The sequence below is a fragment of the Macrobrachium rosenbergii genome, chromosome 41 (genome assembly GCF_040412425.1).
Source record: "Macrobrachium rosenbergii isolate ZJJX-2024 chromosome 41, ASM4041242v1, whole genome shotgun sequence".
NCBI classification, from domain to species: Eukaryota; Metazoa; Arthropoda; class Malacostraca; order Decapoda; family Palaemonidae; genus Macrobrachium; species Macrobrachium rosenbergii.
In genome coordinates this window covers 58,517,468-58,542,467 of record NC_089781.1, presented here as the reverse complement: position 1 = coordinate 58,542,467, position 25,000 = coordinate 58,517,468, and the positions used below count along the sequence as shown (strand labels likewise).

Sequence of the window (25,000 nt, the reverse complement as noted above, 5' to 3'; positions counted from 1 at the left end):
ATATAACATTATACATATATATATATATATATATATATATATATATATATAGGTTATATATATATATATATATATATATATATATACATATATAACGTTATATATATATATATATATATATATATATATATATATATATATATATATATATATATACATATATATATATATATATATATATATATATATATATATATATATATATATATATATATATACATATATACATATATATATATATATATACATATATATATATATATATATATATATATATATATATATATATATATATATATAATACATATATATATATATATATATAATACATATATATATATATATATATATATATATATATATATATATATATATATACATATATATATATATATATATATATATATATATATATATATATATATATATATATATATATAATGATTCAGGCGAAGATATATGAAGGCATACAGCTGGGTCCACAAAACACATCAAAAAAGGCCATAATTTATTTATGAGACGTTTCGCACATGTACTATGTGCATCTTCAATCTGCAAAATATAACAAATTTCGTTAAAATTTACAAAAAACTATTTTAAAGATAAAGTTAAAAAAAAAATTATTTACAAAAAAGTTAAAATTAATAAAACTTGAAAGGTATACAGTAAAAAGAAACCAGTGCTGAACAAACCATTCAAAGGAGGAGAAGAACGAATGACCAAGACCTGACCCCACCCTACGACTTCAGTTATGCTAGATAAAGAGGAGAAGCGGAAACGTTAGAGTTCAAAGACGGAACAAGCCGTTTGATGTATAAGGACTCAAGGGTGGTTAGGTAATCACTATGGCTTGTTCCACCAATAATAGAAATGTTTTTTATTTATTTCGATTTTACATATGGAGGCATGGTTCTTTATATTAGAAAATTCTGGTTTACTCAGTTTCTGGACCCGTTCTAAAACTGTATCCCACATGACTACAATATCTCACCTGCAGTAACCTACGGCAAGATCCAACATAGATACCAGGACATCCGGGCACTTGAATTTATAAATAACGTTAGATCTCATGAAGGTCTGCAGTTTGTCCCCTTGTAACCAAAGAATAAACCGATCTTGAGTGGATTGATTGGGATCAATTGTATCTTAAGACAGCCAAATTCCTGTTCAATTATTTGTTTAAGTTTGGCTGAAAACTTGTGTCAAAAATAAACGGGATTGTTGCATATATATATTTTCTTTAAGACATTATAAGAGGTGTTGATTAGAGAAGTGTTGTGACAGTAGTCTGTTAGACTTTAAAACCAAATTTTCAGGATAGGAGTTCTGTAAGAAAATTTGACTAAAAATAAAATCTCAATATGAAAAGAGACCAACTCGAAGAATAACGAAGTAAGCCCTATAAACTAAAGTGTATATGGAATTTAGCAAAAGTTCTTAAAACATGAACTATAGAAGTTGTTAGCAAGTCCAGTGTATGTTTTTTTCCTATACACAGATGTAGTGAATTCACCATTGTCTCTGCTGACATTGATATCTAAAAGGTAAAAGAGTTGTTGCTTTCTTTTTCCATGGTAAAGTTTATATTTTGATGTTGCTTATTAATATGGTCCTGAAACATCTCTCTATGCCAAGGTTCCTTGAACAACGCAAAGTGTCATCAACATATCTTCTATAATAGACAGGTTTACACACATCCGGACAGTTAGTTAAAAGGTCTCTTCTAAAAAGCCATAAAAAATATTAGCAAACACAGGTCTAATGGGGCCCATGGCAACTCCATCGACCTGCGAAAAAGCTGACCATTAAAAACAAACATTGAGTCTTGCACACAGCAAGCTCAGAAAAGTCTTAAACAGTTGTCCATTTAAAACCATGAAAACTACACGATCGTCATAAAAAATTTTGTCTAAAATAATGTTGATGGTTTCATTCAGAGGCACATTTGTAAAAAGAGATTCTACATCGAAGCTTGTCATGTGTAGATCACCATCTTGTAGGACTATTTGTTTCTGGAACTCATAACCATTTTTAAGTGAAAATAGTTTTTGTAAATTTTAACTGAAATTTTGTTATATTTGCAGATTGAAGATGCACATAGTACATGTGCGAAACGTCTCATAAATAAATTATGGCCTTTTTGATGTGTTTGTGGACCCCGCTGTATGCTTCTTATATATATATATTATATATATATATATATATATATATATATATATATATATATATATATATATATATATATATATATATATATATATATATATATATATATATATATACATTTATATATATATATATATATATATATATATATATATATATATATATATAATATTAGATTTGGACAAGTCCATGTAGTATAACCACATATAGATTCTCATACAATAGTATGATTACAAAAGCTTGATTCAAACACCTTCCTTTCCTAAAGCCATGCTGTTCTTTACTAACTCCTTTTGTCATCTGGTCTACTTGTGTTTGTGTGAGTGTGTTTGGGTCCTGAATATGCACTGTGGTGCAACAGAAGAGAAATATAAGATGGGTTGTTTAATGTGAGAATGCTGATCTTTTTACTCAGGCTAGGAATTGGAAAGTAAAAAAGTAAGTGTCTGGAGTAACATTTTGTTGAATCAAAAAGACTAGAGGACTGTGAAGAAATGTACACAAATATGATACTTTAAGTTTTTGATGGGTAAGAATGAGTGTGGCAGAGTATAAAATTGTAATAGTAGGCTCATGTATTCAATCTGTAAGAATGATTGTGGTGGACTATAAAGTTTATTGATGGGTTCAAGTATTTTGCCAGTAAGGAGGAGTGTGGAGAGGAGAAGTTGAGTAAGTATTTGATGGGTAAGGATGAGTGTGGCAGATTATGAAGTTGAATGGCGAGTTCAAGTATTTTATGGATAAGAGTGAATAAGCAGAGGGTAAAGCTGTAATGGTGAGTTCAAGTGTGAATGAGTGTGGCAGTGGATAAAGTTGTATTGGTGAGTTCAAGTATTTTATATGTAAGAATGAGTGTGGAAGAGGAAAAGTTCTAATGGTGAGTTCAAGTATTTTATATGTAAGAATGAGTGTGGAAGAGGAAAAGTTCTAATGGTGAGTTCAAGTATTTTATATGTAAGAATGAGTGTGGAAGAGGAAAAGTTCTAATGGTGAGTTCAAGTATTTTATGTGCAAGAATGAGTGTGAAAGTGGGCAATGCCGTAATTCTGAGTTCAAGTATTTTATGGGTAAGGAGGACTGTAGCAAAGGATGAAGTTGTAATGGAGAGTTCAAACATCTTTTTGTAATACCGAGTATAGCAAAGGATAAAGGTGTAAGGGTGGGTTCAAGTATTTTATGTGTTAGACTGAGCGTGGCAGAGGAAGAAGTTGTATTGTAATAGTGAATGTATTATGGTCCAAAAAAAGAAAAAAAAACGTGAAAGAATCTTTTATGGGGGAATCCGAATCTGCGCTTAGCTAGGTTGGAAGGAATGAAAGAGTTGTGCTACAAATTTAATTGAAGAAGTTGGCGACATATGAAGAGATGGTTTTGTTTGTAGATGTGGAGTTCCTGGAGTTAATGAATATTGACTTTTTTCAAAATGCATCTGGAAAAGTGGCTTTATTGCTGAAAGTACATTATTCTAAAAGAAAATAATTCATAATGATACGTTGTAATGAGAAAGAAAGGAGGAAAAGTTCGTTAGTTTAGCTGGAGGGGAGAATTGATAGATGTACTGGTGTGAAAAGTGGCTGGAGGATTGTCGTATCACTATATTTTTGAAGTTACAGAGGGTTGGATTAAATTTCCAAGAAGAAAATGGGAGCAAAAAAGAAGGCAAATTATAAAAATAGAAGGTAGAAGATAGGAATTTTAGTAAAAACTGAAGTTGCTCTACAAGTAAGTGCAGATAGAAAGGTTAATGAACAGAGATCCTAACAAAAAAAGGTGCAAATGGAGATATGCTATCTGATATTAAAGCAGTCTTCGGCTGATGGAGTATTTGGAAGTTTAGATTATGTTAAACATTTGAGACAGATGAGATGAGATGAATGGAAGGACACCATTTTCTTAAAGTTCATACTAGGTCGAGATTTCGGGTTTTATAACTTGCTTTGAATACTTGATTTACTTCCAAAGTTTTAAACACGTGACTCCTAGGTTTTTAATCTACTTTAGAAATTGACTGGATCAGCCTGAATATGAGTCACAGTGTCTTGAACTGAGCGTTTGTGTATAACTTTTTTCTGCTGTTTTACTGTACAGGGACACCACAAACTTAGTTATTGTCCGTCTTTCTTCCTTTCAACTGCGTTACAGGACAGAAGGTTGAAGAATTGTGGCATACCCATTTTTGGGGAAAATTCCATGAGAGGGAAACAGCTCAGTATTTCAACTTAGCAGCCCTGGTACTAGTTTGATTCACATGTTGATTGCTCCACCCTTGCTGTTCATTCCCTTACTGCCCAGTCACCCCTAACTACAACAAATTTTGCCCCGTTCTTCAATTGCAGCTTCTGGGTTATACAACTTTAATGTTCACACTTCTGGCTTTCGGGATTTAACTAATTTTCATGCTAATTTAATTCTCATCACGTTTTGATATTATATAATAAAGACTCATCATGATACAGTAGTAATAAGTTAGTCATGGTTCTATTTAAAAAGCATTTAAATCTATAAAGACATAGCTTGGTCTAAAAGAACATCTAACTGACAGGCAGGTTTAATACAAAAGCATATGATGTGCCTTAAGCATTATTATGAAAGAATGTTGATAAAAAAAGAAAATAAAACTTATAATTACCTCATATCTTGCAATTTCCTGGGCACTGAAGGGAAGACTCAGCAACAATCTTAAAAGTATTGTTCCAGCTATTTTGATGTCTCTTCTTGAAGGGATAAACATTACTCCATTTAAATCACAGAAGAATGTTTGAGAGGCTATCACTGCTTTAAGCAGGAGAAAAGCTGTGATACATTTATCGAAGATTTCCGAGTTTGCAAGCTTTTCTTTATGACTGGCCATGTGGTATATATTTTCAAAATCTTCGGAAGTAAATTTTCCCTCTTCATTATAACCTCTAAGTATGGGCGAGAGTACTTTCTCCTCTCCCTTCAGTTTAGAAATTACTTTGCTTAAATGTGGAAAGCCTTCTTTGAGTAGGATCTTGCAAGCGAGGCTTGATATTGCATGATCCATAGAGTTATTCTGCAGAGCAGACAAGTATGAAAATTGATTACATTCTAGAAAGTGGTCGCCAATCATGCCTTTAACCCAACAATCTATACTGCAAAATGCCACCTAGGATAAGAAAAAAGGACATGGGTAAAATGGTTAGTGGGCAAAATTTAAGAAATTCTGTATCTATTCTGATCCAACGACGTAAGTCTTAAAAAAGGATAGTGATAGTTTTCCGGAATATTTATTATGTATGAAATATATATTCATTTTTCAGTAAACCACCAGTGACCACCAAAATTATCAGACCTCTTAAAGCTGGATTTTCAGATAAGGTTTACGAAAATCTTTGCGAAGCCTTGAACCACATTTGACTTGCAAATGAAGTGGGGTGTAAGTTACTTTAATTAGAATTATCAATTCTATCAAGAAGAAAATATATTGGCAAATGAAATGCATCTTTATATTCTCACTTTATCTTCAATATGACACTGCCTATTACCTAAGCCTGTAAATAAAAAGCTACTTGATATTTCATGTGCATGAACTATTAAAATAGGTTATCACGAAAATCATTATTTACCTTTGCACAACTGGGGCAGGGATGAACAGCTAAACACCTTGCAAAGCAAATATAACAGAAAATGCTCTGGTTACAATTGTATAGTGTAGAAACATAACAAGAATCTACTGCTAATACATCTCCTGCAAAAAAAGTGTAAAACCAGTTTTAATGAAAATAAAACTATTTGATATAGAGAATTGAGGCTTTTGCAGATCCACTGATATTATTACATAAGAAAACGTTTCGCCTACCAAATCTCCTACAATTTAACTGGCCAAAGATACTTCCATTGACCCTCTGGAAATTTCTCATCAAAGCATTTTCCGAGCAATTTTTCTGTAAACCGCAGCCTCAATCCACCCACTGCTAGCCTCATGGTATTTTAATGATGCCATTTGACTAAAAACTCTAATTTCTACGATTGTTCACTACTCTTACATTTAAAAACGATGTTATCTTTCCTACTCAACTATTGTACTTTTCGACAGGTGCCTGATCTCTTCTTACTTGCATAGCACAATTCTCCATGCTGGAATCTTTAGCAAAGACCACTCAGATTAAGTTTGTGTCACCCACACTGATGTATGAAGTAACACCCACTGGGTCTCTGAGGTGCTAGTACTAAACATGGTGGAAGCTCAATGGGCCACCGTGTTTAGCACTAGCCCCTCAGGGATCAAAGCTATCGTTTATTAATGTATAGAAATATATATAAATGGGTGTGTATAATATTTTGATTCCCGATGGGCTAATACTAAACACAGCATCCCATTGAATGGAATGGAATGGAAAATAGAATTTAGGCCAAAGGCCTAGCACTGGGACCAATGAGGACAATCAGTGCTGAAACAGAAACTCAGAGTAGAATGGTTTGAAAGGTGTAACAGGAGGAAAACCTCGCGGTCGTACTATGAAACAGTTGTTAGGAGAGGGTGGATAGCAAGATGGAAGACAAGGACTATGAATGGAGATAAAGTAAAAGGAACGAAAGGGATTGCAACTGCATGAGGTGCACTGATGGCTCTACCCCCCAACGATTGAGCTGCTGCCATGTTTAGTAATATATATATATTGTTACATTCTGAGGCCGGTTGGAAGAATGAAAATGGATTTTTTAATTAACTGTCTTGAAGGCCAACACAAAGTGCTCAGAATGTAAGCGATAAACGTAATGAATAAACTGACTTGCCTTGATATCACATCTAAGCAAACAAAGAAGTGGAGGTCACCTTGGTAAATTATAACCAGTAAATGCTTTAAACTGAATGTATTTACAAATGAAGCAATCAGAAAATTAATATGAACCGGCTGACTGAGTAGCAAGCAAGCACATACAAGGTGCAATAAAAGCTAGACCTGCCCTGAAATAGTTTGACACTATTGACTTTACTGCCGACTGGTTAAACGATTTTTGGCTGTTAATGCAACTTGTTCACTGGAGGGGGAACTGTCTAGTGCCCCTGGACTGCGTATTCGGAAGACTCTTGCACGTGGCAGGATGGCAGTTAAAAGTCTAAGCTATTTTGGTTCACAAGGCAGGGGCAGACTGCTCGAAGAGAATTCCAGGTTAGCATTCAAATCCAGTGATTTTCTCTCGCATGAAATTACTTACAGGACAACGCTCAATCTGAAAGCATTCAACAGCCAGCCAAAGTTTGAATGGAAATGGGTCTAATAGCTAAGTCTTTTAAAGGTCAGCATAGCAGCCCACTTATGGCCATAACTGGTCTGTTTGTCCCTAACTGTTTTCTAACTCCCCAAAACATCGTATGATGCTGGGGCTAAGAGGTCAGTATGTTTTCCCCCAAATCAGGTGATACTGGGGAGGTAGGCCTACATAACTTCACCCCCCCCTTAATGGCATCTCCTCCAGCTGCCATTAAGTTTGATTTCCTAGCTAATGGCCTGAAGGAACGAATGAAATATATATGTGAAAGCTCCCCCTTTACAAAGTCATTCACTCCCTTTTGGGCATGAAGGCCTTGGCTAAGTAAGTTACTCGTCTTGACTAGGCAGTTAGCTTCCCTAAATGAGTTGTGTCTTTGCACTGCAGCTAGCTAAAAGGACCTACCTAACTGCTAAGAGGGGATACTAGTTTTGCTAACTTACTTACTACAGCAGAGCCTAATGCCTATGCAAAGGTATCTACAGACTTCTATTGGCTGTCTCTGGCGACAGGGGAACTCTACTCCTAGGCAACAGGTACATGGTAAATGTGTCTTGCTGACATGGTCTACTATCCTATGACACTGACCTAACTAAAGAAAGTCATCATGGGTTACGCAATGCTTTACGGAATAACACAAGCAATAATTTTGGACATGAGAAACCTGAAGGGTTAATTATCGTAAGTGATCAGGGGTGTGCCAGCTTGAGTACTGGATAGTTTTATCATAAGGTTATTAATAAGGTTAGTACTTACAAGATGCCAAGGGTGTTAGATGTTAGTCTACTTGGGCAGAGATCGCACAGGCTACCTCCTCTGGGTAAGTGCCAGGATCACTCTGAGATGGAAACAGCACTGTGCCAATGGGACACGAGTGCCAAGGAAAGCTTGTGGCTCTTATTGGTTAATTGGATCTCTTCTGCCCCTTCTTCTTCTTTCTTCTTCTTCTGGTTCCTCCAAGGTTTGGCTATGTCATTCCTAGGAGGTGATGAGGGCACCAACTCTGGGGAAAGGCCAGAAGTGCCATCAGGGGCAGGATCAGAAGTAGCCCTAGTAGCTATGGGCAAGCTCCCTACTTTGGCTGCTGCGACAACCATCATAAGGGTAGAACCAGTGGCTGCGTCCCGGCCGGACAGTTCCTGGTTGACCAGAGAAGGCATAGCGTTAAGGTCTGCCAGAGGTTCATCCTTGACAGATGAAAATGATTGAGAAGAAGAAATGTTGGGGGATGGAGGCTCACAATTGGTGATGATCAGTTCAATGAGGTTTGGAGGATCTCCCGTAGGAGGATCCGTGACATGATTTGGGCCTGGCACTGGCACTAACTCGGGGCCAGGCACAGATTGATTAAGGTTAGTGGAGGTGCTAAGTCTGAGTTAGATGGAGCTTGGCACTGCTCAGGGATCTCAAGTGGCACTGGCAGGGAATTGGAGTCAGGCGAGGCTGACGAGGGACCCGTGGGTGCTAAACCCCTCGGTGTACCTGAGGTAGTGTGAGACAGAGATTCCTGTCTTAGGTGGAGGGAAGAGCCTCTTGAAATGGTTCTGGAAGTGGTGTCCGCTGCATTTTGCTTGTTAGGGGCACCTTGCCCAATTCGTGGAGTGCCCTGTTACATTACAGGTCTTACAGCGGTACCTGGTGATTTCCCTTCATGGTGAGGGAGGAAACTTTGGGTGGCCTCCCTTTTGTGAGGATCGAGGACTGGCCTGGAGTTGCACGGAGAGTGCCCTTCCATCGAGCACCTTGGTGAGTGGAAGGTGGGCTGACGGTGGCACACCTGTCACGGTGGTGTTGTCTCGGTCAGGTGGGTATGGCGTAAAGCCTCCCTGGTGGAGGTAGCTAGGAAACAGAGTGGCGTTGGGAAGGACTTCCCCAGAGGAGGTCTCATCCCAACAGGAACTACACTCCGTGGCTGATTTTATTCACCATACCAAGGCGGTGAGGTTGTGTGCCCCAAGGGGTGGTTACCTGAAGTTCAACTGTGAGAATGGTCTTGGTTTGCTCCTCTGTCCAAGTCATCATCCACCTGGTCTTTTCGCCAACTGTGGCACTGGCTGGCACTTGGGCCCAGTCAATCAGGCTAATATCTGAGCCAGTGTCTACCATGGCCAGCAGGTTCACTGGTAAGCTAGAGCCATCCAGGGGTGCCACTGAGACGGACAGAGTCCAGACCTGCTCGGGATGAGACATATCTGGTGGCACAGCCGCGGCGGTCATGATACTAATCAGGTTAACGTGCTTGTTAGAGGGGATGTGCTTTGGGCAACCAGGATATCCGGCAGAATAGTGCCATGGAGTTCCACAGTCTCGGCGGGGTCCCTTTGAATGGGCTGATCTCCCATTGGTGACTGTCGGTGAAGAAGATTGAGTGGATGTAGAGGGAGAGGAGTTTTGGTTGTTGGTAGTGGGCTGCCTATTGTTGGCCAACTTGTAGCGGCAATCAGATTCAGTGTGTCCCAACTTCTTACAGTGGGTGCACATAGGCTCGCTAGGCAGTCCGTTCTTTGGGCGAGTCAAGCCTGAGAGGTACCCGGGTGGCACTATGCAGCGGTGAGACATGCTGTGGGACTGGTTGCAAGTTTCCCATGAGTCAGCTATATGGCAGGCTTCAATAAGTGGTGGGCTGCTTATCACTGAGATACACAGCAAGGGCCCAGGCACACATTGGAAAAGATCCTCCAGCATGGTGTGATTGAATAAGTCTTCAAAGGTATTGCACGACAGGGAGTCGAACCAGCAGGTACCAGACTGGGTCTTGTGACAGGCCCATTTCGTCCAGGATTAGCCGACTTCCTTGGTAAGACCTCGGAACCGTTGTCTCCATTTCTCTGGGGTTATTTCGTAGGCTTTTGTGATGACCCTATGAACTTCAAGCATGTCACCTCTTTGACTCTTTTCCAGTGAGTGGAGGGCTGCCTTAGCTTTTCCTTCCATGTGCTTAGTAAGCACTAAGGCCCTCTCTGTCTCAGTGGTGTTGTGATTTTTGAAGAGTGCCTCTATCTCCTCCAACCATGCTTCTGGCTCTTTCTCAGTCCACTTGGGGACGAGGGAATTACTGCTTGAGAGAGGAGCACTGGATGCAGCAGGTGTGGGGTTGGAGTCTTGTTGGATCACCATAGCTTCAGCACTTTCCTTCCTTTTCTTTGAGGGCTAATTCATGCTGTCTTCTCCGTTCTTCTCTTGCATCTTCCAGCCACCTCTGTTCTTCTCCATACCTCCTCTGTTCTTTGTCATAATTCTGCCATTCCAGTCTTTCTTCCTTCTCTTGCCTGGCCAAGTCATCCAGCTGTTCCTTGACCCACTTGGTGAGTTCTGGTCCCATGAGACTTGCCTCCTTCCCCAGATCCATGAAGGCTCTGTAATTGTCTGCCACTATGTATCTGGTAGGTAAGGGCGTCTAATTGGGTTGACTGGACGTACTTGGGGAAATGGTCTGTGGCAGAGGGGAAGTGTCCCGTAATTCGTTGGCACTTCAGTGGGGTGGCACCTTTTCAATAAGGTGGCACTGTGGTAGAGTGTGCCGTGTGAAGGTCACACTGATGGAGCGATCCTGAAGGAATAATGGTCCTTATGGGCAGATATGCTTGTAAAGGGGAAGTGATCCTGAAGGAGCAAAAGTCCTTATGGGCAGATACACTGTCATTGGCACTCTATATCTCAGGTACAGGTGCAGTGGCTTATGTGTGAGCCCTATGTCTTGGTGGCACTGGGGTGCTGTTATGTTCTGGGGAACAGCACTAAAAGGCGTGCAACCAAACTGCACTGAAAGAATGGCACCCTGCCCAAGGCAGAATGTGAGTAAGGAGTAAAAGGGAAAGTGGAACGGTAAGCTCTTCAGTAACTTAAATCATTGGCAGCGCCTCAGATTAGTGGCACTGTGGAAGGGGAAACCCTTGGGTTTGCACTTGTGGGTGGCTAGTTCTAAGAACTAGTGGCTGCTCCCTGACATGAGGAAAGGAAGCCTTCTTCCTGACATGAGGAAAGGAAGGTTTTGGGGTTTGCACTCAGTGTGCAATTTGGTGCTTGCGATATACGCAAGTCTTGGATAATGGAAAACCACTCGTGCACAACAGTTGATAACTGTTATTAAATGGTTGTACATTCACTCTGTGAAACACACGAGAGTTCACTCTGCTGGCTGAAGCACCTAATGTGAAAACAGATAGGGAGGCAATTCAATGAACACTGGTGCCTATGTAAATTCGTGCACTATGTGTGAATGAGTAAAAGGAAGAAATGATGGGGGATCTCAAAGATCAAAAGTTTTGTGTAAAAATTTAAAAAAGTAATTATTATACTTGGCTTTATGAATTAGTGGGTTTATTTTCTAATACTCATCTCTTAATTTTAGTATTCGCTTTGTTATGATGGAAGAATATTAGAGCTCTTTCTCTCTCGCTCTGAGAGCGCATTTATATGGGAATGTATTCGTTGCATGATTTAATTTACTCTAATTCCTTCTTATGATAAATTACGTTATGAAAAATTACGCTGAGTTACTTTCATTCTAAAAATGTACTTTTGGTATTTATGTAATTTAATAGCGAGCTCCCATCATGACAAGTTATATGATGGAAAGGTTTTCAAATTACTATCAAGATATTTCATTAGGTTTTACATTAGGGGGTGAAAAGAAATGGAATTTCTGAGGCGAGTGAACAATGAGAAGTGGGACAGGGTACTTGAGAGAGGAACAGCTGATGTCTTCTGGTGTCGTCCATCGTGTGATATAACAAACGATGATTTAATACTTAAAAAAAAGAACACTCAACTTTTCTGACTGTGCTGATATGCAGAATCGAATTATTTAACTTGAAACATCACTAATGCCTTTACTTTACTTGAAACATTAAATGTAAATTTGAACTGGAAATGATGGTCTTTGAATTGCGGGAGTGAAACGGGGAAGGCACATGCGCCAAGCTGGTACAGCATCAAACTGCTAGATGTCGTCACACATATTTTCACAACAAGAATTTTTGAACTACGCTTCACTAACACAGGAATTGTACACTTCCTCTGCTGTAACTGTTTTCGAACAACACTCTTAGCTAACTATTCATGGCTAATACATGCAATAAATCCCTGGCAAAGCACTTCCTAATTCATAACGATCAGTCTTCTGGCATCACAACACAGCTGCTATTCTTCTTATGACACGAAATTTCACGGGCAGTTCATCTGGATTGCCAACTTAAGAACTTTTGCGCTCTCGCCTTTATCTTATACGATATTCTAACCAAGAGACTTGTTGCTAATCACTTCTTTTGTTGTTTTAACACTTTTCCCTACCTGTTCCTAAAGTATCCTTAATTTTACAACAATAATAATAATAACCCTTACCTTGTTATCTTTGGCTTCAGTTCTGTTACCCTTATATTTTTGCCTTGTGAATAATGGAATTAAATTATTTATGAATTATATCATTCCTCGGTTCGTTTCCTTCCTAGTCTAGTAATAGCGAAGCTAGAGTTACTAGTCGACTAAGATCGTTGGCAAGATCGCCAATGTTACATTCTGAGGCCGGTTGGAAGAATGAAAATGGATTTTTTCATTAACTGCCTTGAAGGCTAACACACAAACCAGTCATAGGGGGTGCAAGCCAGCACAACTTTATGCCAGTCCCAAGCCCAGGTAAATGGTGAGGGTTGGTGGCAGGAAAGGCATCCAGCTGTGAAACCTCTGGCAATACCATCCATAGTACTGCCAGGAACAGCCAAGAGAAAGCCAGGGCATACCCTGTTCGTGCCACACGGGTAGGCTTTGCCTGACCCACCTGATAAATGGGCAAGGGCTACCACGTCAAGGACAGGCATGGTTAAAGAAGAAAGTCCAAGAACTTAGAAATGGAACTGAATGTTGGCACCATGACTGGACGAAGTAGGGAGGTGGCAGATGTTATCGAGAGAAGGAAAACTGATATCTTGTGTATGCAAGAGACAAGGTGGAAGGGAAACAAGGCAAGAGAGATTGGTAGTGGATTTAAGATGCTGTATAGTGGAACTGATGAAAGGGGAAGCTGTGGATTTGAGGTTGTTCTTGATAGGGAAATGAAGGAAAATGTAGGAGTTTGAAAGAAAAAGCTGTAGAATAACAAAAGTGAAACTGTGCTGTGGGGAACAAATTCTAAATGTAGTCAGTGCTTATGCACCACAAGTGGACTGTGATGAAGTTAAAAATGGATTGTGAAGGAAGATGGAGGAGATGATTACATCAACAGAAATGGAAGAAAGACTGGTGACTGGAGGTGACCTGAATGGACACACTGGATGCAATCGGGAAAATATCAGTAGGAGCCCTCGAGGACATGGAATGGGAGAAATGAATGAAGAAGGAGAACTTATAGTAGATTTTGCATTATCTTTTGATTTGGCAATAAATAACTCCTTTTTTACAAGCAAAAATTACGCAACATACAGTAGTGGAGGGAGACAGATGCAAATAGATTTTCTGCTGTGTAGAAGAAACCATCTGGTGGAAGTAAAGAACTGCAAGATCATAAAGGAAGAAACTGTTAGCCCACAACATAGGTTAGTTGTGTTGGATTTTTTGATATGGCGGGTTGCACAGGGGAAAACTAAGGTGCAGCCCAAGATACAGTGGTGGAGGCTAAAAGGCCAAGAGATGAGACAGAGTTTTAAAGAAAAGGTCCTGCATAGCATTAAATTAGCATATGATGTGAACATCTGGTGGGTAGAAAATAGCACAATGATGCTGCGAACAGCAGAAGAGCTATTAGGGAAAACATCAGGCAGAGGACCACCTAATGATAAGGAGAGCTGGTGGTGGAACCAAGATACTCAAGATAAGGTAAAAGGGAAACGAGAAGCAACGATAATATATGAAAGGGATGAATCTGTGGAAAATGAAATGGCTTGGAAAATCGCAAATAAAGAAACAAAAAGGCCTGTGGCAAGGGCAAAGGCAGAAGGAATAAATGAGATGTAAGGGAAAGTAGAACAATCAGAGGGTCAGAAGATGATCTACAATATAGCAAAAAGAAGAGATGGAACAACTAAAGATCTGAGGCACATCAAGCAGGCAGATCAAGGGCCGAAATGGAAGAGTTTTGTCAAGGGAAGAATGTATAAGAGCAAGATGGAAGGAACATTTTGAGAAGCTATTACACGAAGAGAACCCCAGAAAAATAAGAGAAGAGAGAAACCCACGCGTAAGAGCAGTTCCAGAAATCACCAGAGAAGAAGTAAAGAAAGCACTTGACAATGACAAATGGAAAGGCTGTTGGACCTGATGGCATATCAGTTGAGGTCTGGAAATGCTTGGGAGGAGAAGGGGTTGAATTACTCTGGGAACTCTTTTCAAAGGTCTACCACCAAAAAAAATGCCGGACAGCTGGAGAAATAGTATTACGGTCCTGTTGCATAAGGGAAAGGGGGATATACAAGACTGCACAAACCAGAGGGATAAAATTGATATCTCATACTATGAAGATATATGAGCGAATTACAGAGAAAAGAATAAGGAATGAAACAATAAGTGAAGAACAATTTGGGTTTATGCTGGGAAATGGTACAGTAGATGCAATTTTTACACTAAGGCAAGCAATGGAAAAACATGCAGAAAGACAGAGAGGTCTACATCTAGTACATATCAATCTGGAGAAGGCATATGATTAGGTACTTAGGCAAGAAGTGTGGAGATGAATGAGAGAGAAGGGTGTTTCAGAAAAGTATTTTAAAGTAGCCCAGGATATGTATGCAGAGGTTACCACTCAGGTAAGGAACACTGTGGGAACAACAGAAAAGTTTAGTGTAAGCGTTAGTTTACATCAAGGTTCAACTCTCAGTCCCTACATCTTTGACCTTGCAATGGATGTTATTACATCAGATGTCAGAGAAGAAGTCCAGTGGAGTGTGATATTTGCTGATGATGATGTTTTGGTGGACCTGACTAGAGAAGGGGTGGAGATAAAACTAAAGTTGTGGAGACAAGCACTTGAAAATCGAGGTTTAAGGATAAGCAGAGCTAAGACAGAATATCTGTGGATGGGAGGGGGAAGGAAAACAGGGTGCAGTTAAATTACATTTAGACGACATCAGGAGGGTTACCACTTTCAAGTACCTTGGGTCCAGTGTGATGGATGATGGTGGCATGGACTCAGAAATAAACCACAGGATACAGTGTGTCTGGATGAATTGGAGATCATCGGGAATATTGTGTGACAAGAGGATTAGTGCAAGAGTGAAAGGAAGGTTTTATAAAAGTGTAGTTAGACCAGCGATGGTGTATGGGGCTGAGACGTGGTCAGTAAAGAAAGTTCAAGAAAGGAAGTTGGAAGTGGCAGAAATGAGGATGTTGAGAGGGATGTGTGGAATCACAAGAAAGGACAGGATCAGAAACGATTATATCAGAGGGACTGTCACAGTGGTAGAAGTGTCAAAGAAGATTCAGCAAAGAAGATTCAAGTGGTTTGGTCATGTCATCTGGGGAGAGGAGGATCGTATGTGTAGAAGGGTCATGAACATGGAGGTGGTTGGGAGGAAGAGGAAGGGAAGGCCAAGACTCAGATGGAAAGATAACGTAGCAAATGAAAAAGGGTTAGGAGAACAGGATACGCAAGATAGGAGATGGGGAAGGCTTACACGGAACAGCGACCCCTTATAGAGATGGGTAAAGGCTGAAGACAAAGAAGAAGAAGAAGAAGAAGAAGGCCAACACAAAGTGCTCAGAATGTAAGCGATATATGTAATGAATAAACCGACTTACCTTGATATCACATCTAAGGAAACAGAGAAGTGGATGTCGTCTTGGTAAACTATAATAAGTAAATGCTTTAAACTGAATTTATTTACAAATGAAGCAACCAGGAAATTAATATGAACTGGCTGACTGAGTAGCAAGCAAGCAAGCACATACAAGGTGCAATCAAAACTAGACACCGTATAATAAATTGGTGAATCTGAAAAGGCCACTGTCCTAAAATAGTTCAACACTATTGACTTTACTGCCGACTGGTTAAACGATTTTTGGTTGTTAATGCAACTTGTTCGCTAAGGGGTGAACTGTTTAGTGCCCCGGGACTGCATAACAGAAGACTTGCAAGTGGAAGGATGGCAGTTAAACATCTAAGCCATTTTGGTTCACAAGGCACGGGCAAACTGCTCGAAGAGCTGGATAACAGGATTCTGGAAGAGAATTCCAGGTTAGCATTCAAATCCAATGATCTTCTCTTGCATGAAATTACTTATATATGTTGGAGGAATTGATCAGTTAGATTTAATTAGCACATGGTAACAATATGGTGGGAAGGCTCTAATTATTACTGAACTAATTCAATTTGAGCTTGGGGCAAGTCATGAGGGGCAATGGGCTAGCTAGGGCTGATTGAACAAAGGGGCATTGTTTAGGGGAATGAAAAGTTGGAAATACTGAAAATGGAGAGAAATTCACGAGGAGAGAAAGATACTGGCATTAGACTGATTGATTCCAGACGTACCTTATCCCTTCTGTGCACTGAGCTCGTTGCAAAAGACGAATTTCGGCTGCAGGAGTCTCGAGGTTTTGAGTTTTGAAGGGAAAAGAAAGGCTGCACCAACTTGACGCGTTGTTGTTCTGTTATGGAGTGCACGTGTGCAGCTGGGTCACGAGGCATCTCATTCGATTTTTTGGGTTAGGCACAGGACATCGGTCGATCTAAAAGCAATCAACAGCCAGCCAAAGGTCAAATGGAAATGGGTCTTACAGTTAAGTCTTTTAAAGGTCAGCATAGCACCCACTTCCGGCCCTAACTGGTCAGTTAGTCCCCAACGGCTCTCTAACCCCCCAAGCACTGTACGATGCTGGGGCTAAGAAGTCAGTATGTTTTAGTCAAATCAGGTGATATGAGGGGGTAGGCCTACATAAGTTAACCCCCCCTTAGTGGCGTCTCCTCCAGCCACCATTAAATTTTATTTCCTAGCTAATGGGCTGAAGGGACCAATGGAATATATATATATTTACATATATATATATATATATATATATTATATATATATATATGTATATATATATAATATATATATATATATATATATATATATATATATATATATATATATATATATATATAATATATATATATATATATATATATATATATATATATATATATATATATATATATATTTTATATATAAACTAATATATAATAATATAATAAAGTCAATTATATATATTATTAGAATATATATATATGGATATATATATATATATATATATATATATATATATATATATATATATATATATATATATATATATATATATATATATATATATATATATATATATATATATATATATATATATATATATATATATATATATATATATATATATATATATATATATATATATTTTGACGGATATGCAACCTAACAGTTTTTACATCTGTAACGTAATTGAGAGAAATATATTTATAATTATTAGAATATATATATGGATATATATATATGTGTGTGTAATGTATGTGTGTATATGTAAATGTATATATATATATATATATATATATATATATATATATATATATATATATATATATATATATATATATATATATATATATATATATATATATATATATATATATATATATATATATATATATATATATATATATATATATATTTATATATATATATTTAATATATATATATATATATATATATATATATATATATATATATATATATATATATATATATATATATTTATATATATATATATATATATATATATATATATATATATATATATATATATATATATATATATATATATATATATATAATATATATATATATATATATATATATATATATATATATATATATATACATACATATATATATATATATATAGAAGCATGTATGGATAGGAAGAACAGTCAGCTCATCATTGACATTATTATTACTAGCTGCGCTTCAGGATCACCCCTATCCTATCTTTTCTGGCTAAAAAAATACGAAAACACTAATTAAAACTTACAACAGAGCTTACAAAATTAAAATGCTTTAAAGACTGAAAAATGACAATGACAAACCAGGAAATAGATTGCCTTCAGTAGTACAGTCCAGAGGATGAAAGTTTAATAAGAGTGAACAAGGTCAGGAAGTAAACAAGAATAGGGGAGGGGTACTAGGCTATATGTATAAGAGGGTTGAAGTTAAATGATTATTGAGCGATGGAACAATTTTCTTGATAACCAAGGATTCTAAAATATTAAGGAGGTGTTCCTTCTGCGTCGTGGTCACTATTTCAAAGTTTTTATAGTTTATTGGGTATTTACAAATTAATTAATGATTTCTAATGTTGGACATTTCAGGTTTTGCTAGCCTAAGACCAGTATGATAGCTCAATCCACCGTGGTAATCTGCCCTCACTTTGAGCAACTTCCGACATAAATCTGTTGAGGACTGCAACAGCAAGTATGCTTGTACACCATGCCCGACTGCATCAATGGAGGGAGTTGCTCCTTGTGTCTAAAAAGGCTACCAAGACTTTTGGAGTTCTTCAAAATTATGTTGACCTTGACAGCTAGGAAGTGTTTGGTTATAATCTGCTTCAGATGTCGTAAAAATCAATATGTTACTATTCTAATTTGGGAACATGGAAGGAAGGGGAGGGAGGGCTAAAATGGTTATTTATGTTGGAGTAAAGACATGGGAAAACAATTTTGTTGAAAACATTTTTGTAAGAAGGAAATTTTTTTATGGAAGGAGGACCAATCAGAAGAAAATGAAAGGGCTCTATGGATAAGGGTGGTTAAGGAATTTAGCTTGAAATTAAATGCACAGGAGCTATAGAAATTAAGGCCTAAACCTGTAAAAGTAAGTTTTCTATAAATAACTTTGAAACCTTCATAAGATCGGGAAACTTGTGTCTAGAAAGGGTAGTTTATTATTATTTTCTTTTTCTAGCATAAAGTTGATATTGTTGTGTAAACTATTTGCATAATGTAAAAAGGAGTCTGCGTGGTGTGGGTGTTTGAAAAGGACAAAGGTGTCGTCAACATAGCATCCGTAGTAAAGGGGTTTAAAATCAGAAGGACAGCTGTCTAGCAGCTGACCTTCGAGATGGCACATAAAGATATCCGCCATAGTGCAACTCCTGGACTTTGATACCAACACCACCCGTCTGTATATATACTTTATCATTGTGGACAAAGCTGTGTCCTTCACAGCAAGTTCCAACAATTTTCTAAAATCTGAGGGGTTAAAATTATTAAAAGCGGAGTCAGGACTGGGGAACAACAGATCAGTAACTAATTTTGTATGGTTTCATTCACAAGGAAGTTGGTGAATATCGATTCAACGTGTAAACTAGACATGTGCAAGTCAGAATCTTGCAGTATGATATTTTCTTTGAATTTTATGGAGCTAGACAGGTTATCTGGATTCTTTGTAAATGGTTGGCTATTTTGTAATTAGGTGTGGTATATGATGATAGAATGGGTCTTAGGGGATATTAGGTTTGTGGATTTTTGGTAGTCCAGTACATGACTCAAAACTGGACATAAGTCACCAACCAGATCATTTTATATGTTAACTGGTCAAGAACACCCCTGTCCTTCAAAGACCTCAAGAAACGATTGATTTTGTCTTCGTTTTTATAAATCAAGCGATAGTCTTTATCACCTATTATAAATTAGAATTTCGATGCGCCTTTAAAGGTATCTTCCATTTTGTTTATGTACTCAGGTTTGTTCATCAAGACAGCCCCTTTTCCCTTATCTGATTTCATTACGACGATATAATATCACTGCATAGGTTTATTTCCCAATCATCTCTTTTAAAATCAGGTGTCCACTGTGGTTTGGCCCTTCTGTACTGGTCGTGAGCAAACATGGATAAATCTTATTGAAATTTATCGTTGTTTTGATTTAGAGGTAATCACTTAAGCTTAGAAGTAGTATTTTCAAAAAGAGCTATAAAAAGCCCGGAAAATGATAGTTTACAATTTGGTAAAAGCAAAAATCGAGACCCAGGGACAGAAGGAACTTTTCCCTTTTTGTGAGCTTAAAAATCAGAATAATTAAAAACAACCTTGTTATCTTTGTTAAAGAAAGTGGGTATGCTTATACCTGGGTTCATTAACTTATTTTCACGGTTTCTCTGGACCTTCTCTATATAGCAGCTAATCTTTATATATTAGTAATTAAGTTGTTAAAAATAAACACGTATATTACAGTAAGCATAGAAGGGACTTTAGGATACAATTTCTGGACAACTGAGAAATGTTGCAAAACAAGCTTTTCTTTTGTTGCAATTTCCATGTTTAATATTTCAAGAACTGCTTCTCTATACAACCTTGTGTTATATAAAGATTCTTCGCACAATTTAAATTTTACAAAATTAGGTACAACATTATTCAGTCGGGAATACTGCAGAAATTCTAGGTCTAATTTGGCCTTCCACCACTTTTTCCAAAATTTCTCCAATTTGCGACATTTGGTAAGGGTGAATCCATCATATCCTGCTGTGATGAGTTGGGAAAAATGTTGAAAACCCCTGGGCCTAACTCGAAACAGGAAAAGTAAAGCCAATAGCTAGGCGAACATCTTGGGAGAAAACGAGTAGAGCTTCGAAGTTCAATAGAATATTCTTATTTCAGGGAAGGCTAAGCCAAACAATCTCATAGCAGGATGTATGGATAGGAAGAACAGTCAGCACATCATTGGCATATTTATTAGTAGCTGCACTTCAGGATCACCCATATCCCATCTTTTCTGGCTAAAAAGATACGAAAACACTAATTAAAACTTACAACAGAGCTTACAAAATTAAAATGCTTTAAAGACTGAAAAATAACAATGACAAAACAAGAAATAGATTACCTTCAGTAGTAAAGTCCACAGGATGAAATTTTAATAAGAGTAAACAAGGTAAGGAAGTAAACAAGAATAGGGGAGGGGTACTAGGCTATGTATAAGGCAGTTGAAGTTAAATGATTATTGAGCGATGGAACAATTGTCTTGATAACCAAGGATTCTAAATTATTAAGGTGGTGTTCCTTCTGCGTCGTGGTCACTATTTGAAAGTTTTTATAGTTTATTGGTTTTTTTACAAATTAATGAATGATTTCTAATGTTGGACATTTCAGGTTTTGCTAGCCTAAGACCAGTACGATAGCTCAATCCACCGTGGCAATCTGCCCTCACTTTGAGCAACCGGCGTGTACTTCCGACATAAATCTGTTGCGGACTGCAACAGCAAGTATACTTGTACACCACGCCCGACTGCATCAATGGAGGGAGTCGCTCCTTGTGTCTAAAAAGACTACCAAGACTTTTGGGGTCCTTCAAAATTATGTTCACCTTGAAAGCTGGGAAGTGTTTGGTTATAATCTGCTTCAGATGTCGTAAAAAATCACCATTATGTACAAAAGGAAAGGAAAAGTAGTATTCTAATTTGGGAACATCAACGGAAGGGGAGGGAAGGTTAAAATGGCTACTTAAAATGTCCTTTACTTTATGTTGGAGTAAAGACAAGGAAACAATTTTGTTGAAAATATTTTTAAAAAATTTCATTATGGAAGGAAGACCAATCAGAAGAAAGTGAAAGGGGCTCTATGGATAAAAGGTAAGAGTTTTTGAAATTAAATGGACAGGAGCTATAGAAATTAAGGCCCTAAACCTGTAAAAGTAAGTTTTCTATAAATAACTTTGGACCTGTTATAAGATCAGGAAACTTGTGTCTAGAAAGGGTAGTTTATTATTATTTTCTTTTCTAGCATAAATGATATTGGTAAACTATTTATAATCTAAAAGGAGTCTGCGTGGTGTGGGTGTTTGAAAAGGACAAAGGTGTCGTCAACATAGCGTCCGTAGTAAAGGGGTTTAAAATCAGAAGAACAGCTGTCTAGCAGCTGACCTTCGAGATGGCACACGAAGATATCCGCCATATTGCAACTCAAAGGATTCCCCATACCAAGACCATCCGTCTGTATCATTATAGACGAAAGCTGTGTCCTTCACAGCAAGTTCCAAAAATGCTTGAACCACTTACAAAGAATCCAAATAACCTGTCTAACTCCTTAAAATTCAAAGAAAATATCATACTGCAAGATTCTGACTTAAACATGGCTAGTTTAGATGTTGAATCGCTATTCACCAACATCCCTGTGAATGAAACCATACAAATAGTTATTAATCGGTTGTTCCCCACTCCTGACTCCACTTTTAATCATTTTAATCCCTCAGATTTCAGAAAATTGTTGGAACTTGCTGTGAAGGACAGCTTTCGTCTTTAATGATAAAGTATATATACAGACGGATGGTGTTAGTGTGGGGAGTCCTTTGAGTTGTACTATGGCGGATATCTTTATGTGCCATCTCGAAAGTCAGTTGTCCTGATTTTAAACCCGTTTACTGTGGACGCTATGTTGACGACACTTTTGTCTTTTTCAAACACCCACACCTCGCAGACTCCTTTTTACATTATGCAAATAGTTTACACAACAATATCAACTTTACACTAAAAAAAAGAAAATAATAATAAACTACCCGTTCTACACACTGAAGTTTCCCGATCATCTAAAGGCTTCAAAGTTAGTATTTATAGAAAACTTATTCGACAGGTTTAGGCTTTAATTTTATAACTCACTGTGCATTTAATTTCAAATTAACTTTGTTAACCACCCATATCCATCCACAGCCCCTTCATGGTCTGATTGGTTTACTTCATAAAATTCCTTCTTACAAAAATATTTTTCCAACAAAATTGTTTCCCAGCGTTTTACTCCCAATATAAAGTAAAAGGACATTTTACTTCCTCCATTTTAGTCCTTTCCTTCCTTCCATGTTCCCATTTAATTACCAAATACTACTTTTCCTTTCCTCAGCCTTACATAAAGTGATTTTACATCTGGAAGCAGATTATAACCAAACACTTCCTAGCTCAAAGGTCAACATAAATTTTGAAAGGACCAAAAGTCTTGGTAGCCTTTTTTTAGACACAAGGAGCGACTCCTACAATTTTGATGCATTGGGCGTGGTGTACAAGTATACTTGCTGTTGCAGTCCAAACAGATTTATGTCTAAGTGCGCGTGTTTGCTCAAAGTGAGGGCAGATTCAGCTATCGTACTGGTCTTGGCTAACAATACCTGAAAGTTCTTTCAAATTATTCATTAATTTGTAAAGCCCAATAAACTATAAAAACTTTGAAGTTGGTTGTGACCTGAAAAAGGAACACCTTAATATTTTAGAATCCTTGATTTATCAAAGAAAATTGTTCCAGTGGACAATAACGTTTTAATTTTGAAGCTCTGTTGCGAGTTTTAATTGGTGTTATTCATCATCTTTTAGCCAATAAAGATAGGATTAATATAGGTGACTGAAAGCCTCATTACTAATCCGGAAAATGATGAGCTGACTGTTCCACTATCCATAAATCACTACACACAGTTGACACACTTACACCCTGAAATACATATATATATATATATATATATAATATATATATATATATATATATATATATATATATATATATATATATATATATATATATTATATATATATATATTAGATATATATTATAATTATTTGTTTAAAATAATTCTTTAGTTCAATTACGTTACAATGTAAAAACAAGTTTCTGGAAAACAGGAAAAAGGAGAGGTATATATGTTATATATATATATATATATATATATACATACTCGTATATATACATTCATATATATATATCATAAATATATATATATATATATATATATATATATATATATATATATATATATATTATATTAATATATATATATATATATATGTATATATATATATGTATATATACATATATATATATATATATTAGTTTATATATATATGCTCTATATATATATAATATATGTATATAGCCTTGTACTATTGAGTAGGTGTTTATAAAACAAAAATTTAGCATAGGGCTATGGTTATGAGGAGTGTTTCGTAAAAGCCCGTGGGCACTCTACAGCATAAATTTACAAATTGATTTACACAAAAACAAAAAGTAATTCAGAACAAGTATTTAAGTTTCTCTCTGAGCATTTAATATTTTGTGTGGCCTCCATCTGATGTACCACAGCCTGCATTCTTGAGGTATGATTTTCAGCAAATTGCAAAAAATCTGAGACTCAAACTCCATTTCCTGAGCACTTCGGTCACCTCTCTTAATAGGTCGTCTGATGCTTGGTATACCATCATAGTTCACTGTGTGCGCTTCAACATGTTCCTTTAAGATACTACCAATGTTTCACACACATTAAGGTCAGGGGAGCTACCTGGGAATTCACTTGACGAGAAGAAATCGATACCAATGTTTGAGAAGCAGCTCCTGTGTCTGAAGAGCCTTGAAACATGGTGCCTTATCATGCAAAAATGTGACTTCTTCAACAGATAACACATTTTCAGGATCTTTGAGGAAAATACTCCACCAGTATGCACAGTTTCTCTAAAGTATGCGCCATTCCATGACTGTCCTTTTTCTTTGATGATCCATTAACCGTTTGGCTGTGAAACAGAGAAAAATTCCCAAACATTCAGGAACTTTCACAACTTAGCGATAGCTCCACGTCATTGCTGATATCATCCAATTTGCAGTCCAAATGATGTCATTT

General features: G+C 37.0%; 1 protein-coding gene across 5 annotated transcripts in view; it reads right to left on the bottom strand.

The window, feature by feature from the left end:
* The window catches only part of LOC136826871 (SET and MYND domain-containing protein 4-like), a 111,498-nt gene that overhangs the window by 17,486 nt on the left and 69,012 nt on the right, over positions 1-25,000 (bottom strand). For 3 of the 5 annotated variants that reach the window (XR_010849724.1, XM_067084388.1, XM_067084386.1), the window contains 2 exons: positions 5,757-5,878; positions 4,799-5,296 (listed from right to left, as the gene is read on the bottom strand). Coding sequence is in view for 4 of the 5 variants with exons in the window: in XM_067084388.1 (XP_066940489.1) it covers positions 4,799-5,260 (462 nt within the window). In the remaining variant the exon portion in view is untranslated. The remainder of the gene's footprint in view (positions 1-4,798; positions 5,297-5,756; positions 5,879-25,000) is intronic. The other 2 variants (XM_067084387.1, XM_067084389.1) reach the window with 1 other exon arrangement.